Genomic DNA, 18,552 nt, shown 5'->3' on the forward strand with positions numbered 1-18,552 from the left:
CTCTGAGATGGAGAGTTCTGGGCATTTGTCCTGTGTCTGAAAAGAGAAGGGTAAGGCGAGTGGGAGGGGACGCTGATGGTAGACACACAGGAAGCTGGGGAGAAGCAAGCGACCTTGGCCCTTCACAGAAGAGGAACCACAGGCCTGAGTTGTCCACTTCTGCTCAGAGTGAGCGGCACCCCATGGCCCAGAAACCCCAAGACACGCCCAGATGAGAATAGACAAGTCCCTCCACCTTGGGTGCATCCCTCCAGCACTGGAGCCTGGACCAGGACCTCTGAGGACATCTCCGTCATAGGACACAATTAGTCTCCAAGGGCCTTCCATCCTGCGGTGTTTTTCTGGACCATGTTGTCTGCACCAGGGAGCTGGTCAGCTCCTGCCTGACCCTGGAGGGTCACAGCCTCTTCTAGCACTTGGATGGTGGGTCCTGCCAGGCGAAGGATTCTTTAGGGTCTGTGTGAGCGTCTGGGGCAGAGGGAAGAAGGGGGTCCTAGTTGACGTTAAGTTAGCAGCAATTCCACTGTTCATTCATTCATTCATTCCCCAAACACTTAGTGAGCATCTCTGTATTGAAGAGGTTGGAGACAAGAGGAGAGACAACAGACCTGGTCCATGGCTCTGAGATGCTCCCCACCTAGTGGAGTCACTTCCTCCCTGAACACTCAGTACTGTCAGGTTTTAGAACTGCAGTCATTGATGAGTTTGCTGTGTGTCCTAGAAGAATACTTGGTATTTTCTAAAATATGAGTATGAGATTTTTTTTCACATCTTGTATGCTGATTCATGAAGTTTCAATGGCATCTGCAAAATAAAAACTATGCAGCATCTTAAGGTAAAACAAAAGGGAGAGCACATGTTCTAGGAGCCAATGCAGAAGAAACTTCTTTTCCCTGAATGCTGCTGTTCAGTGTTATGGGGACTGGAGTGAATTTTTTTAGATCCTCATAATACAGATTAGCATTTCCTGTCATGTAAAACATCTTCTCACAGTTACATGTGGCTCACAAGGCATAATACTTCTGGAAAACTTGAGTGGAATCTGCAGCTACAATTAAAATTTTAGGTTCAGCTTATGTGGTTTTGCGTCTCACTCCGTGTCGTATGCATCTGGGAAATCCTTGACACCTGTGACATAATAGGATTTGCCAGCATTGATTTGTAAAATCTTTCAAATACAGTAATATCTAGATAACTGCTCCTTCAACCTTACTGAGAGAAATTTGTACTCTCATTTTATATGTAGGGAATTGAGTCTCCAATAAGTAACATAATACTTGTTCTGCGTTGTTAAAAAAGAGCGATGTGGCACATAATAGAAACCCCAACACAACCAATTTCACAGTCCAGAAAGTTGTACCATGTTCATGGAGTGGAAGGCTCTGTTAGTTCTCATTGTTTTTCTATAATGAACTTTATAAGGTATGGAAAATAAAATGTACCCACTTGAAAGTTACATGTCTATGGATTTTGACAAATGTATACAGCCCAGTTCTGATCTCCAGAATCAAGAGATAGAATGTTTCCACCTCCCCGAAAGGATAACCCACACCTAATTCCAGCTCATCACCTCCACCCCAGGTGACCATTGATAAACTCTATCTTGGTGAGTTAATTTTGTCTATGAGATAATTTTCTAGAAATGTGCTCATTTGTGTCTAGATTCACTCAGCATGCTATTTTTGAAATGGATCCAAGTTGTATGTTTCTGTAGCTTATAATATCTGATTTCTAAATAATAATGCATTATATGGGTACACTGTGTCTTTTATTTATTCTCCTGTTTACAGACATTTGAAATGTTTGAGTTTTTGGCAATAAATATTAAGGTGTAAGTCTTTCTATGGACATATCTTCACCCTCATGAGTACACACAAGGAGTGGAATTGTTAGATCAAAGAGTAGACACACGTTTAACCCTAGTAGAAATTGCCAGACTTGTCCAGAATAGTTTTAACCTTTACACTCCTGTCCGCAAAGTGCCAGAATCCTAATGCTTCACACCCTCATTTACACTCGGTATTGTCAGACTTTTAAATTTTAATGATTCTACTGGGAGTGTAACGGTATCTCATTGTTTTTCAATTTACTTTGAACTGAGATACAGTGAGATTCATTTTTTATCATATACCTTTCTGTGAGGTTTGACAGATGTAAATCGTATGTAAACACAATCACAGTCAAGAGACTGAAGAGTACCATTACCCAAGACATTCCCTCCTGCTGTCCCTGTGTAGACAAATCCTCCTTCCACCCAGGACCCCTGAATAATGCTGATCTGTTCTCCATCCCTGGTATTGCATTGTTTCCAGAATGTGTTCAAAGTCTGGCTTTGTTCACCTGGCATAAGGCATTTGCAGGTTCTCCTTGTTATTGGGTGTATGTATCAATAATTTGTTCTTTTTAATTGCTGACTGGTTCTCCATTGTTTCCATGTACCCCCTTTTGTTTACACTAACAGCTGAAGAACATTTGGGTTGTTACCAGGTTTGGAGTGACTGTCAATAAAGCTACCATAAAGATACACATGCAGGTTTTGTGGGAACATGTGTTTTTATTTCTCTTGGGTAAACACCTAGGAGTCAGATTGCTCAGTCCTATAAGTGTAGGTTTAACTTTATATGAAATTACCAAACTGTTCTCCCAAGTGGTGTACCGTTGGTGTTCCCACCAGCAGCGTGTGTGAGTTCTGGCTGCTCCACATCCTCGTTAGCACCTGCTATTATCAGAATTTCTTTTTCTTTCTGTTTAGTTTTTTCGTTATTCTAATAGGTGTAGATCTCGTCCTGGGTTAAACCTGTAATTTTCTGATGGCAAGTGATGTCGAGCATGTTTCCCTGTGCTTATTTGCATTCATTATTTTCTTCTTTGGTGAAGTGCCTGATTAAATCTTTGATTGCTTTTTAAATTATTACATGGTATAATATTCATAACAAAAACTTTACCATTTTAACATTTTTTTTTCTGATGAGTATTCGCCCTGAGCTAACATCCATTGCCAATCATCCTTTATTTGTGCTTGAGGAAGATTAGCCCTAAACTGACATTTATGCCAATCTTCCTCCACTTTCTATGTGGGTCACTGCCACAGCATGGCTTTGTGAGTGGTGTAGGTCCACGCCCAGGATCCAACCCTGCACACCCAGGCCACCGAACTGGAGTGTGCAGAATTTTCACCACTTGGGCATGGGGCCAGCCCCCCGTTTCAACTATTTTTAATTGTTCAAGTCAATGGCATTAAACAGATTCACATTGTTGTACAACCATCACCATCATATATCTCCAGATGTTTTTTCATCTTCCCAAACTGAAACTTTGTGCCCATTAAATGAATAACTCTCCATTTCCCCTCCCCAAGACCCTAGCCTCCACCATTCTATTTTCTGTGTGTCTATGAATTTGCCTACTCCAGATACTTTATCGAAGTGGAATCTACAGTATTTGTCCTTTTGTGACTGGCTTATTTAATTTAGCCTAATGTCTTCAATCCACCTTACAGCACATGGCAGAATTTCCTTCCCTTTTTAAGGCTGAATAGTATTCCACTGTATGTGTTTTTCACACTTAGTTAATCCATTCCTCTCTTGATGGACCCTAGGGTTGCTTCCACTTTTTCATTATTGTGAATAATGCTTCTATGAACATGTTGCACAGATATCTATTCAAGTTCTTCCTGCTTTTGACTCTTTGTGTACATACCTAGAAGTGAAATTACTGGATCATATGGTGATTCTATTTTTAGTCTTTTGAGGAAAAGATACTGCCATACTGTTTTCCATAGAGAGGTACCATTTTACAATCTCAAGAGAAAAGCACACGAGTTCCACTGTGTCCACATTCTCGCCAACTCTTGTTACTTCAGTTTTTTTTTGTTTGTTTGCTGTTTTTTTTTTTTAAATAGCCACCCTAATGCATGTGAAGGGAACCTCACTCTGTAGTTGTAATTTGAATTTCCCTAATATTAGTAATGTTGACCATGTTTTCATGTGTTTACAGGGCATTTGTACATCTATGGAGAAATGTTGATTGAAATCCTTTGCTAATTTTTATATAAGCGTGTTTGTTTTGTTGTTGTTGAGTAGCTGGGTTTTTTAACATATATAAAACTGGATTCTTTTGTTTGTGAGTATACCTATGTTTTGTTTTGAGACTCCTTGATATAGTCTAGATACAAGTCATCCATCAGATATATATTTGCCGATATTCTCCTAGTCTGTAATTTTAATCTCTTCATAGTGGCTTTTACAGAACAGCAGACCCCTGTTCTCCAAGACATGTGTCACCCATGAGGTGACCCACTAGTGTGTCAGGATATGGAACAGTAGAACAAAGAAGATTAAAAGGTGGAAGATCTGGAGTCCAGATGGGGGCATTCAGGGGTGCAAAAAGTCACATGAGAAGAGCAACCACCCAAGGACACCCAGGTCTTAATATCTGGACCCTATAAATGTTCCCTTATAAGGAAGAAGGGTCTTTGCAGGTGTGATTAAGGTAAGGATCTTGACCTGAGGAGATTATTCTAGGTTATCTGGGTTGGTCCCTAAATCTAGTCACAAATATCTTTCTGAGAGAGAAGCAGAGGCTGATTTTCTACACAGAGAGGAGGATGACCAATGTGACCACAGAGACAGAGTGTTGTGGCCACAAGTCAAGGAATGCCAGCAGCACAATCATCTGGGAGAAGTAAGAGATGGATTCTCTGCTCAAACCTCTGAGAAATTGTGGCCTACGAACAACTTGACTTCTGCCCAGACTAACATTCTAGATGATGGGGTTCAGGACACATTACCCCAAGATGTGGTTCCTTTGCATAGTGAATATTTCAAGCTGGAGGAATTTGAGAAATGGCATGTGCAGGAAGGACCTTCTGATCTTCTCTTGAAGTGGGTCATAAACCCTCAGTGAGAGGTGCCCTCTCTGTACCCAAAGGAAAGGAGCGTCTTATCTCCTAAAATCAAGGGACACAGAGAGGAATCTGAAGGAACAGACCTTGCTAAGTTTCTCCCAGTTTAATCCACTTAACTCACACTCTTTGTCCTATCATATCTCTCCATGATTTTCCACTCTTTATCAAATGTATCATGAAAATACTCAGGTTTAACCATGAATTCGAGTCTCTATTTCCATATGAAGGCTGCTGTGCTATGTGTTGTATGTCAATTACACCTCAAAAAAACAAAAAACAAAAAAAAAAGAAAGAAAGAACACATGATCCAGCTCTTTAACTTTTAGGAATTTATCCCAAAGAAACACACACATACACACATGTGAGAAAGTAGATATGAGATTGTTCATTGCAGTGTTTCTGTTAGTAGAATAAAATTAATGTCATGATTTTCCACTAGGAGAAACTGTGTACAGAATCAGATCCATCCGGGCCGTGAGATACTGCACAGTCACGGAGAATAATGAAGACAGTCTGTACTACTGCTATCAAAGGACCCTTAATATCCTTTAGGTGAACAAATCAAGGCTCAGAGCAGCCTATGGACATTGGTAACTTCCTCGGAGGGAACTGGGCATCTGAGGACAGACTCTGCTGTGAATTTTGAATTTTTGAGCATGTGACTATATTACCTGTGCAAAAGTACTTAAATAAACAATTTTTTAAGGAAAATAAAAAGGCAAGACTGGAGTCATCAGGAGATAGACGATAAGGGGCCTGGAGAGGTAGGCTCTGCTGTGTGAATGTTGTCCTCTTCTTGTGGAGCTGAGGAGGGTGGAGTTGTCTGAGGAGAGTGAGGGGCAGATGAAGATGGATGCTCATAGTGGCCATGGCAGCTGAGGATGGGAGGGACCACTGGGTTCACCCACAAGGGGGCATCTGGTCACTGGGATGTGTACAGGGTGAGGCAGGGACCTGGCCCTGCTCTGAGCTGGAAGAGGCCCTGCTCCCTCAAGCCCAGGAGGGGGCTCCTTCCTACCTGTGCTGTTTCCTTGGAAGACAGTTACAGTCAAGTTCCGTGGAGAGTCTGGGACTGAAAGACATGGTGGACACGCATCAGCAGTGAGGGCTGAGTGGCTATTGACCCTTGTCCCAGAACTGCATAAATGAGGGAAAGCTATAGGTGGGTGTCCTCCTGACCCCTGCTCAGCCTGGTTTCTTGGACCCAATACCGGTGTCAGAAGCCCTGACTCCCATCCCTACTGCTGTCAGGACCTCATCAGGGACCCAGGTGTCCTGGTCCAGCACTCAAAGGACACGTTGAGGTGGATTGTCTTCGAGGTGGTCCTTCCAACCCCAGGTAACATCACATGACAGGTGAGGCTGGTGCCGAGGTCCTGGGGCTGTGGGATGAAGGTGAGCACTGAGGAGTGGGCTACCATGGGGACCTGGGGGATGGAGACCCCCATCTAGGAGAAGATGGAGCGAGTGCCCTGTTCACAGGCCCAGGGCACAGAGCAGGTCAGGTTCCTGGGGCAGCCAGACTCCAGGGTCTCCAGGATGAGAATGTCAGGCATGTGAGTCAAAGCTGGTGAAGAAAAAGAGAGACACAGGGATCAGCAGGGAGAATTCAAGGTGCAGCCCTGAGAGAAGCCTCAGACTTTGATCCAGCTCCTCTTTCTGAGCCCTGACACATTGTATCCCCATGCCCCTCTCAGGCTGGGGAGCCCCATCCCAGTCCTGCCCTGTGATCACCACGTCTTTCCCCTGTTCGCTCTCCTAGATCCCATTCCTTACCCATCATGTGCATGGAGAATTGGTTAGATATGTAACATTCCTTTGTGCTTCCTCTCTCAATCTGAAAAAAAGTATGAACCATTGTCCCTCCTCCTGGCATCTCTGATGTCCAGGGAGCAGTTGTACGTCCAGGGATCCCCGAGGACGTGGAATCAGCCTGGGAGTCACCCTATGTTTCATGATCTAGGTTGTTTGTGGCCACTGGAGCATCGTGGTCTGTGTTGGCTGCTTCCCAAAACTGGTAGCCCAGGAAAAGTTAACCCAGACATTGCAGAGGTAGGAGAAGGAGCAGGGCACAAACACGCACAGACCCTCCTGCACCATCACCGAGCCCTGCACTTGCAACTGACAATCCTCCCTGGGCTTCCTCTAGCCCTCGGTCCCTTCCCTCCACCAGAGCAGGGCCAGCAGCAGCAGCATGTCTGGGGTTGTCAGTGTCTTGTTCACCTAGAAAGTGTGTTTCTCAAGGTTCTCTCTCAGGAACTAAAAGTTGCAAGATTTAGAGGAGGCTCCAAGAGGAAGCTGAGCGTGAGGGCAGAACAGTGACCCTCCTCAGAGGAGGAACTTCACACCCAGACGCTGTCAGGGGCAAGGCAGCCCTTGAAATCAACAATCCACCAGCTCATCCGCTCCTGGGGATCCTGGGCCAGAGAGGGTTTGAGCCTCACCCAAATTCACACCCCACACAGGGACCCAGCACATCTCCTGCCTCCCTGTTGATGCCCTTCTGCTCAGGGGTCATTTTCTGTCAAGTGAAAATAGGTACCTTGTGGTTAGACACCCCGAGTCACAGGCTGTAGATGTCTGTGGAGGTCAGTCCAGGGCTGGGATGTAGGGACACGGGAGATGGGGGAGGGCTTGGGTAGGAGTTGAGGAGGCCAGCTGTCCTTCCTCCCTCAGTGTCCACGGAGTAGACAATTCCTCTCTGCTCACGAGGTCACACGCTAGCCTTGATGCTGCCCCGAGAGTCACTGTCCAGTGGGAAGACAGTAAGTGTCTCGGCACCTGGAGCTTCCTGTGACAGGAGCTGCAATTCTGTGAATATGTGTGTTTTGTGTATTTTGAGACTCAATTTGCAGAGGCATACATATTTAGAATTTTATATTTTCTGGGTGGTGAACTAAACCTTTGATTTTATGAAGTGCCCACACCTAATGCTCTTTGCCTCCAGGACTCTCTCATCTGATGTTAGGACAGTGACGCCAACTCTCCTTTGTTTAGTGCTTCCATGGTATATCTAATGACATTTTGTCATTTCATCCTTTCTCAATCTTTAAGTTTCAGTTATGATTCTTGTCAATATGGGAAGGCCATCTTTCATTCATTTATCCTTTCTTTCATTTCTCCACACACATAGGGATAAGTCCTACTCTGTTAAGAGAAGACAAAGAGAGATAAATTTGACAGATCAGGACACTCCCCTTGCTGTCCAGTGGGGAGCTGGACGAGGCACCAAGAACTAGAAATCTAGATGGAATTGGCAGACGGACTCTCAAGGTGGAAGGTCATGAGGAGTAAGTGGGACAACACACTTAATTCATCAGAGGGCCTGGAACACTGAGAGCTCCCCAGAGGACAACTGGGATTCTCTGTAGAATGGGGTTGTAGGGCAAATGAAAGGAGAGAGAACAAGTGCCCACTTTGACACAGCGGCCCTGCTGGCCTCCATAACTGAATTCTGAACAGTTGTCCCCTTGCCCGGCCACACTGCCCCTCACTGTTCTGGAACATGACAAGCTCTGTCCTACCTCTGTGGCTTTGCCTGTGCAGACCCCTCTGCTGGGTGTTTTGGTGCTCAGGACACAAGGAATGAGGCCTGCCAGGTTGGGAATCATCTTCCACTGGGAACATCAGGATTTGTTGGGAAAAGAGACTTGCTCTTGGATGTGGAGGACATGCTTCTCCTGCGTAGCTGGTGGGCTCCTGCATAGCAGGAGGTGGTGGGAACCCTGGGACAGAGGGACAGGAACTGGAGGGGTCTCCTTTAATGGATTTATTGTCAGTTCTGAAATTTCTTAGGACATTCTAGTTATTTGCTTTTCTATGTATAGTTTAGATTCAGCTTGTCAATTTCTACAACGCTCTCACTGACACTTTCAGATTGCATTGAATTTACCCATCAATTTAGGAAAACTGACAACCAAAGAATATTGAGTCTTCCAATCCATGAACACGGCATATATCTCCATGTATTTAGTTATTCTTCCAATTCTTTAAACAATACTTTATATTCTTTCAATGTTCAGGATTTGCACCTATTTCATACAATTTATTTCAGAGTTTCATGTTACTGTAAATTGCATCTTTAAAAAAATATTCAATTTCTAATTGTCCTTGGCCAATACATAGCATTGAAAAGGAATCTTTTCATTTGGACTTATATCTTAACAACTTGATAAACTCTTTTACTGCTTTTAGCAGCTTCTTTGTGATTTTATATTTTCTATGCCCACTACCATGTTGTCTGTGAATAAAGACTCTTTTAGTTCTCACTTTATGACCTGGAGAGCTCTTATTTCTTTCTTGCATTCATCGCACTGGGAATGATCTACTATATATTGTTTGATGGAAGTGGTAAGAGCAGCCATTGTTGCCTCATTTCCAATCCTAAGGAAGAGGTTCTGTGGCCTCTGAGACAGGCCCTTCCAAGCCTTAGGAGAAATTATTAGCAGAAACTTTCTGTTAAAACAGCCAACAAAAGTCGTGACGCAAGCCTGCATCCAGAATTCACAAAAAGCTTCACATCAGGACCTTTGTTAGGTGTTTTTTTTACATACGTTTTCATGGCTCGTTCACAATAAGCTGATTAGATGGATGATTCCCTGATTTGCAGAACAGTAAAGTGAGCCAGAGAGAGATAAATGGACTCACTCACTAAGTGGCATAGACGGATTTGAACTCAGTTCTTTTGGACACAAGTCCTGTGGTCTTCCACATATACTAGGCGATTCATTCCATTGCCAGGAAGGCCATTGATTTTAAAATAATCAGAGGCTGAGTGTTATGTGCTGAAAAATCATGAAATGAATAAGTTGGTGTCCTAACACCCAGTCCCTCAGGATGTGACTGTGTTAGAAGATAGGGTCTTTAAAGAAGTAATTCAGTGAAAATGAGGTCATTAGGGTGGGTCCGAATCCCATACACTTGGTATCTTTTTAAGAAGAGGAAACGTTTATAAGAAGAGGGAAGACTCTGTGAGGACACAAGGAGACAGCTGTCTGTAAGCCCAGGAGAGAGGCCTCGGAAGGAAGCAACCATGCTGACTTGTTGATCACAGACTTTCAGCCTCCAGAACTGTGAGAAAATAATTCCTCACTTGTGTGTCCTGATCTCTGCGTATTCGATGTTGGTGCCTTTTTCTTTGGGAGCCTCGTGAAATCTGAGGGAAGCATAGTGGATCTCCGGTTCCTCTCCTGAGGTGGGGCTCACCCCAGCAGGGGTTGGGTGGTCTGAAGGGGAGTCTGTCCAGAACCGGTGCTGATGCGCCTGAGTGGAAGGAAGAGAAGGATTCAGAGCTGGGCAATAGGGTGAGGGAGAAAGCAGCCAAGGACTAGAATGGGATTGGGACTGATGGAGCTTTTATCATTTACCCCTTCATTTTTTCAAAAATAGTTAATAATTAAGATTGTCAACCCTTAGTCAGTATATATATTAATCACGTTATATTCTGGGAGAGGATGCTATTATCATTTTGATCTTACAGACAGCAAAACTAAGGCTGAGAAGGATTACATGCATTGCCCTGAAGACACACGTCTCTATACATGCACCACTGAGCCAGGACTCAAATCCAGCTCTTTCTCACTATGGCGCCATCCTCTGTTGGGGCCGTGTGCCAGGTGCTTTGCATGGAGTGATGAAGAAAACAGACCCAGCCCCTGACACCATGCAGCTGATGGTTTTCTAGGACAGGTAGTTCCTAAACAAATAGAAAACAAGTACATTTCAAGATCTCAATTTGGAATAGGAGATACTTCAAAATGTAAGGCAGGGGCAGGGGCCACACACCCAGTTTCCAGACAGGTCCTAGAAGACAGAGCAGAAAGCAGGTCCTGCAGGAAAGATGGCCCCAAACATCTCACCCACATCTGCTTCCTGCCCACAACACCCTGAAGCTACAGATGCAGGAAACAGAAACCATTAACAGCAGCTCAGACAGGCAAAGACAAACAGCCCTCAGGTCAGGAGGAAAGGGCTTCACTATTGCAGAGCGAATAGAAGAGAGGGAGAAGGCTGCCCAGAGTGGGCAAAGGCAAGATGAAAATTAGTGATGGATCAGCTGTGCTAATCTACTGCAGCCACAACATGCGAAAGAAAGAAATGTGTCTGTGAATAATCATAACTATGGTACTTGCATATCGACAAACCTCACCTATCAAAAGACACCGACAGAGATTTTAATAGAAAAGTTTTCCAGCAGTATGATTATTCAATGATTTATTCCAGAAATGTTTATTGAGTACCTACCGTGAGTTATGAGTCAGGCATCCTATAGGCCCTGGGAATGCAACAGGGAATAAAACAACAACAACAACAATAAACCACCCTTGGGACTCACTCGCTGGAGGAGGGAAGGATTATGATCCATAGTAATGAGTCCTGTGCTCAGTATGTGCCAGGTGATGTTTCAAGTACCCCTCACAACTACTCTGTGACACAAGTTCTCCTTATATTACCATGTCACAGATAAACAGAGGTCAGAGAGGAAACGACGTTTGCCCAGGGTCACACAGCTCATCATTAGGGAAAGAGGATTTGAATATGAGCCCCAGTGGCTCTGGGGCACCTGCTTTCAACACCTACTCTCTACTGACTTCAAGAGACATTCATCAAAAAAACCAGTTTACTGAAAATTTGAAAGTAAAGCAATGGAAAAGATATGTCCTGATTCCTGACATCCGTGATTTGTGTCGTCATGATTCCTGATGGGGACTTAGCACACAGTGAGGATTCCATTCCCCAAGATCAACCAGAGGAAACAATATAAGGGATTAAGAAAATTGAAGTGAAAAAGTGACTTTCTGTCTCCTTGTTCTACCAGTTACTGAGAGAGAAGTTTTGAAATAATCAGCTGTAATTGTGGGCGTTTCTACTTCTCCCTGCATCTCAGTTAGTTTTTGTTCATTTGTTACGATGAATGATGCTCTGTTATTGGGGGCATATGTGTTTAGGATTTTTATCTTTCAATGACGTGATAGAAGCCAGATACATAAAGTAAATATTGCAGGTTCCATTTATATGAAGTCCCACAATAGGCAAAACTAATCTATCGTGATAGAAATCAGTAATCGCTGGAAAGGGAGGTTGACTGGGAAGGGGAACAAGGGAATTTGGGGGAGTGATGGAAATGCTCCATGTCTGAATTGGGGACATGGTTACAGGGTGTATCCATTTGTCAAAATTCATTTAACTATATAATTAAAATGGGTGCATTTTATTTTATGTAAAGAATACTTTAATAGTTTCAGTGTTAATATTACATAAACAGGGTGGTAGATATGAAAAATACAAAATAAGGTGGCGAATTGTGACTTTGGGGTGCCCGGGCTCTCTACCCTAGAACCCATGTCCACCACTCTCCTTGTACCCAGTGGGTCTGACACAGACTAGGTTTGGGCTATTACTCTTCCCTGGTGATCAACACCAGACGAAAAGGTTAATACTCCAGGGAAACATGATCATCTGACAGATGAGGCATAAACACTCTCAACAAACCCACTGGACTATGTAATTACCCCACCAGAAGGAGACACATCAGAGCAGTTGAACCAATAATTTTAAATACCACATGTGGAAATCTGGGGAGTGTTAGATGTAAACAGGGAATTTCCTAAGGGCCCTTCCTGAGGCAGCATCCACCAGGAATAATGTTGAATGGAGCCCATGTCCCGTCACTCACCCCAAAGCCTGAGGCCTCAATTTGGTTCACATTGTCCATGCTCTGCACTGGCTGGGCTGCCTTCTTCCTGCAGGTCTTCACTCTAAGGGAACAACCCAGGGCATTTCAGCCTGGTTATTTGGGGTATGGAGTAGGCAGACCACCTCCTACTCCCTGTGAAGGGCATGGAAGTGCTGAATGAGGTAGAGAGAGGTGAAGCCCTTCACCAGGTGCTAACCTAAGAGCTGGATCAGGGCTAGCAAGAGATCCCATGCTTGGCTCTCTTGGTTACAAGCTGATTCACACCACCACTCAACGTCTCTTTCCAGACTCCTGGCTTTCCAACCAGTCCAGTTCCTCCAGCTCAGAACTTCTGAGATTCTGAGACCTTAAGCCCTTCCAACCTCTAGTTTCTCCCTCTGTCCCTGGAGCCCACTCTCACCTGAAGAGGAGACAGAGGATGAGAGAAACCAAGGCCATGATGCCAGCTCCCCCAACTGCTCCCAGGACGCCACTGGCCCTGGGTTCTGGTTTACCTGTAGATAATTTGACTTTAGGGTAAACTCCAACTCCCAAAAATGGCATCCTCCCAACTGGCCACTTCTCTTTCTGTGTGTTCCCTTAGTGTACCTACTCCCCACAGAGGACTCAGTCACTCTGCATTCCATTGCTCTGTAGACCTTGGACCAACCCCTTCTCCTGGCCACGACTGAGGGTCTTACACCCCCAGCCACTCTGCTCCGGGCCTTGGGGTGTCTCTCCTCCAAGCTCCATCTCTCTGGGGCTGTTATAGGTTAAATTGTTTCCCCTGCAAAATTCATATGTTGAAATCCATACACACCCTGCCATATTCCCTGCCCCATACTTCAGAATGCGACCTTATTTGGAGACAGGGTCTTTAAAGCAGTAATAGTTAAAATGAAGACATTACGTTGGGCCCTGATCCAATATAACTGGTGTCCTCATTAAAAAGGGAAAATTCGCACAAAGAGAGGGAGAACGCCATGTGAAGATGAAGGCAGAGATTGGGGAGATGTTTCTACAAGCCAAGGCATGCCAAAGATTACCAGAAAACCATCAGAAGCTGGGGAGAGCCTTGGAAAAGATTCTCATAGGCTCAGAGGGAACTAACCCTGCTGATATCTTGATCTCAGGCTTCTGGCCTCCAGAAATGTGAGACAATAAATCTCCATTTTTTATCCCGCCATTTGAGGTACGTTGTTACGGCAGCCCTAGGAAACTAAAAGATAGGTCCTGGCTCCTCTTTCCCGAGGTGTCACCCCTCAGCTGACCACTGACCAACCAGCAGCAGGACAGTGGCATTCAGGGCTCCATGGACATTTGTGGCCTCACAGCTGAGTCTGAGGACAGAGCTGAGTCCCCCACTGAGGCTCAGGGAGCCGTTGGCCCAGGGACCCTCGGAGCTGGAGGTAACCATGAAGGAGGCATTGCTGCTGTTTCCCTCCAGCAGACTCTCCCCCAGCTGCCAGTGCAGGGAGGGGGCCGGCTGGGCTCAGGAGGAGCAGCCACAGTGCAGACCCTGGTCCTCCCAGGAGCAGGAGGGTCCCAGCAGCTGTGGGGGGTCTTTGGGGAGGGAGGAGAAGGTCAGCAGGGCCTCTGCCCTCCCCAGGACACAGGGGTCCTGCCCAGGATGTCTCAATACTCACAGACCACGGAGAGGCTCACAGAGACATTTTGGGAGCCCAGTGGGTGCCGAGCGAGGCAGGTGAAGTCTCCTCCTGTAGTCCCTACGCGAGGAAGATCCAGGATGGCAGTGGTGGAGATGGGGGTGGTGTTCAGGGCTGAGCACCCCCGGAACCAGCTAAGCTCTGCAGGGGGGTTGCTGTCAGCAATGCAGAGCAGCCGCACAGCCTGGCCCTCCAGGATGGGAAAGGTCGAGGCATTTTGCAGGATCTCAAGGGCTTTGGGGAGAGAGATGCAGAGAAAGAGAGACAAAGACAGAGAGAGATGGGGCGGGTGAAGCCGGCATCTCTCTCCACGCTAACTCTGATGAGGGGACTGGGAAAGTCGGGCCTCAGGCCTTCAGAAGAGGCCCAGATGATTTCCCTGAGCTGCTCAGAGTGTTGGGCAGATGAAGGACAGAGAGCTCAGGACAGGTAAGTAGTGAACAAATTCAGTTAATGGATAAACAAGGGGCTATGGAAGCAGGAGGAGGTGAAATGTCAGGGAGAAGGTGAAACAAGAGCGATGTGACGGCTTCCTTTGGATTTGGCCAGAGAAAGCTGTGGGTGAGAAAAGATTAACTTCAGGGAGTTGAGAATTGTGGGGGCTTTCCCTGGTGCTCTCCTCACATCAGACCTCAGCAGCTGGTGTCTCACTTAGTCCCTGGACAATTGGAGCTCTAGATCCAGCTAGACCTGCATCCAGCCCAGCTCTGGAGAGAAGAGGTCCTATCTTACCTGTGCTGTTTCCTTGGAAGATGCTGATGACCATGTTCTGTGGAGCATCTGTGACAGAAGGATGTTGCAGCCTTAACATCCATGGTGACAGATGGGTGGGCACTGGGCCTTTCCCCCCAGGAGCCATGGAAACAGGTAATGGAGAAGCCCTTCCTGTTGGACTATCAGGACCCCTACATCAAACCCTAGCCCACCTCTGCCCTGGCCCTACCCCCTCATGGACCCAGGCAACCTGGCCCAACACTCACAGGTGACATTGAGCTGTATGGTCCTTTCCACGGTTGCACCAGCTGCAGGGAAATTCACCTGACAGGTGAGGTTGGTGCCATGGTCCTGGGGCCGTGGGGTGAGGGTGAGCACTGAGGAGAGGTGGGTCCTTGGGCCCAGGGAGGTGAGGGCAGCTGATGTCCAGGAGAAGATGGGGGGTGTGCCCCACTCACAGGCCCAGGACACAGAGCAGATCAGGCTTCCGGGGCGGCCGGACTCTAGGGTCCTCAAGATCAGGATGTTGGGCCTGTGGGTCAGGGCTGGGGAAGAAAGAGACGAGGTTGGGGCCCCTTCGTGTGATTTCAGCCGGCCCCAGGGTCTTTTCACGACTGTCCTCACCCTATCTCACCCTCAGGGGGAACAGAACCTTCATTTTTCTATTTCAGGTGCCCCAGTCCCTGGGGCTTTTCCCTGGGCCCCCACCATACCTGTCACACGCAGAGAGAGCGTCTTATCTAGATATGAGTACTTCGTGAGGTATTTCTGTATTCGAAAGAAGTACGTCCCACTGTCCCCCATGTTGACGTCTCTGATGCTCAGGGAGCAGTTGTGGGCTTCGGGGTCTCCGAGGAGGAAGAACCGGCCCTGGGTGCTCTCATGCAGCTTCTGTTTTGGTTTGTTTGTGGCCACTAGATGATCACGGTATCTATACACCCCTCTCCGGAACCAAAACACATGGAGGGTTCCAAAGGTGGTCCTGGGATAGGAAAATTTGCAGGGCACGAGCACACACAGGCCCTTCTGCACTGTCACGGACTCCGGTAGTTCCAGACGGTAGCTCTGATCCTGAGCCGTGGCCACTGGAGAGAGAGAACCACAGCCTGGAGCTCCAGGGCCTCCTCAGAGTGGGGTCCCCTTTCCCCTCGACCACTCACCTCCCCATAGCAGGGGCAGCAGCAGAAGCAGCTGCAGTGGCATTATCTCCTCTTGCCCTGGGACGGTCTGCCTTCTGGGGTCCCTCTGAGAGAGAAGAGAAAGTTGCAGATACGGAATGGCAGAGGAAGCTTAGACAGGAAGCCTGTGGTAAGAAGAAAGGGCCATATGCCCAGAAGAGGAAACTTCAGACTCACAGAGTCAGCTGTGACTGCCCCTTTGAGATCATCCAGGCCCATTTCTGCATGTGGCAGGTGAACCCTGAGGACCAGACAGGCAAGAGGCTTGCCCAAGTGAGGCAGCAAGGAAGGACAAGAGCCCCCAAGTCCTGTCTCCTGGGCTCATGCACAGTTTTCTCTATTGGGGAAGCAGGTCCCATGTGGCCAGCTCCTGGAGAGTCAAGAGTGCAGGGAGGGCAGCTTCCCATGAGGACAGCCAGTGAAAGCCCTTCTATTTGCCTATGATCGGGCCTGAAAAATGACATGTAGGTTTTCATCTACAGACTCAACTCCTCTGATGGTTCTATCCATGGACCTACCACCTCCTAGGAAGGTCACCTGGCATGTAGGGCTGTGTCATGACCTTGGGAACCTAACATATGGGTGAGTACTTAGGAATTGGGAGAGGGCTTGGGGCCCAGTGGAGAGAGAAACATTGTCTTACATAAGCTGCTGACATAGTGCTGTTTAGACGCCAAGATGGTTGAACTTCAGGTGAAAGGGGTGAAGATTTGGGGTATCTGGTATAAGCTGGAGAGGAGAAAAAAACTCAGACCCCAGAGTGTGATCTTGGGGGCAGCCTCCACATCAGCAACCCCTCTCTTAGCCCCAAGATCCTGATCACCTCCCCTACCCTCCAGATAAAGAGCAGGTGTGTTCCTGTCTCTGGGGTTCTCTCCTGGGGCCCCTTGGCTACCTGTCACCTTCAAGGACAGTGTCATATTTTGGGAGTCAGATTTAACATGATATTTCTCTATCCTAAAGTCTTCCCATTTTCCCACATCCTGGAAAATCTGATGCTCAGAGAGCAACTGTGGGCCCCTGGGTCCCCATGGAGGTAGAGTCAGCCCCAGAATCTCTCTTCCAGGTTTGATAGGGTCTCTGGCCCAAGGGGGATTACAGTGTCTATTGGATCCTCCACCATCTGAAGTCTCGTGTCAAGTGGGCTAAAGTCAGTCCATAAAATCCATGGTTTGGATTGGAGAATGGGATAGGATGCACAGGGAGGCCCTCCTTCTCCATCTGGCTGAAGGTTACAGACTGTACCTGCACTGTCCCCCAGGGTCCACTGCAGGAAACAGAGTCTCTGACTGCAGCCCCACCTGGAAATCTCTTCCTCAGACCTGTTGCCCTCACAGTTGTGGCTGCAGTGGCAGCAGCATCTCTGGGCTGCAGAGGATCGTCTAGATTCCTTTGACACCATCTGATCAACCTCTCCCAGCTGGGAGATAGGGGAGACTGTGGGGTGGTCAGTGAGCTGAGGAGGAGCCCGAGAGCTCAACCTTTCATATAAGAGGAACTGCAGGCTGGAGTTGTTCCCTTCTGCACAGAGCAGGAAGACACCCCATGGCCAAGACACGCTGACCCTCCCAGAGGGGAGCAGACAAGGAGCAGACCCTGTGTTCTGCCCCCATCTCAGGGCTTCTCTCCAGCATGGAGCCTGAACTAGGCCCTCTGAGGACATCTGAGGAGTGGGATTTGGTGAGTCTCTAATTTGCTAATCTAATTTGCTTCTGAGCCCTGTTGTCTACACCAGAGAGTTGGTCAGGTCCTGCCGGACCCTGGAGGATCACAAGCTCATCTAGAGCCTGGGTGGTCGGCAGTGGCAGGTGTAGGATTCTTTAGGGTCTGTGTGAGGGTCTGGGGCAGAGGAAAAGAAGAGATCCTAGGGAAGATGAGGGCAGCAGCCATCATTCATTCATTTGCTCATTCTCCAAACACTTAGCAAGCATCTCTGTGTTGGGGAGGCTGGGGATAAGAAGGGAGGTGACCCACGTGGTCCACACTCATGAGGTGCTCCCCACCCAGGGCGTCACTTCCTCCCCAAACACTCAGTACCGTCGGGCTCTAGAGCTACAGTCACTGGTGAGTTTGCTGTGTGTCCTGGTAGCATATTGGATTTTTTCTACAGTAAGAATTTTTTTTTTATTTTTAAATTTAGTAAAAAAAAAACTCTTTCCAAGTTGCACAACTTGAAACTCTATTCCCAATAAACAAAATCTTTCCATTTCCCTCCACCTACCAACCCCTAGCAACCACTATCTCATTTTTTGTCCACTGTCCAGGAATTTAGATTCTTCATTTTATTGGAATCATATAGTATTTGTCTTATTTGTGACTGGTTTATTTCACTTACCATAATGTCCTCAAGCTTCATCCATGTGGTAGCAAGTGTCAAAATTCCTTCATTTTTATGGCTAAATAATATTCCAT

The 18,552-nt window shown here is 46.8% G+C and overlaps 1 protein-coding gene and 1 pseudogene across 1 annotated transcript; both read right to left on the reverse strand.

The window, feature by feature from the left end:
• Positions 1–5,273: 5,273 nt before the first annotated feature.
• On the reverse strand, positions 5,274–8,517 carry LOC131397672 (sialic acid-binding Ig-like lectin 9; annotated as a pseudogene).
• A 1,377-nt stretch (positions 8,518–9,894) lies between these two features.
• LOC131397270 (sialic acid-binding Ig-like lectin 6) lies at positions 9,895–16,165 on the reverse strand. Its single transcript, XM_058530036.1, has 8 exons — positions 16,123–16,165; positions 15,676–16,047; positions 15,229–15,507; positions 14,981–15,028; positions 14,228–14,482; positions 13,003–13,096; positions 12,582–12,663; positions 9,895–10,168 (listed from the first exon to the last, which is right to left on the reverse strand). Exons 1-8 carry the CDS (start codon positions 16,163–16,165, stop codon positions 9,995–9,997), a joined length of 1,347 nt encoding a protein of 448 aa, XP_058386019.1. The 3' UTR covers positions 9,895–9,994.
• Between the last annotated feature and the right edge of the window lie 2,387 nt (positions 16,166–18,552).

Source organism: Diceros bicornis, chromosome 34 (genome assembly GCF_020826845.1).
Source record: "Diceros bicornis minor isolate mBicDic1 chromosome 34, mDicBic1.mat.cur, whole genome shotgun sequence".
Classification (NCBI taxonomy): domain Eukaryota; kingdom Metazoa; phylum Chordata; class Mammalia; order Perissodactyla; family Rhinocerotidae; genus Diceros; species Diceros bicornis.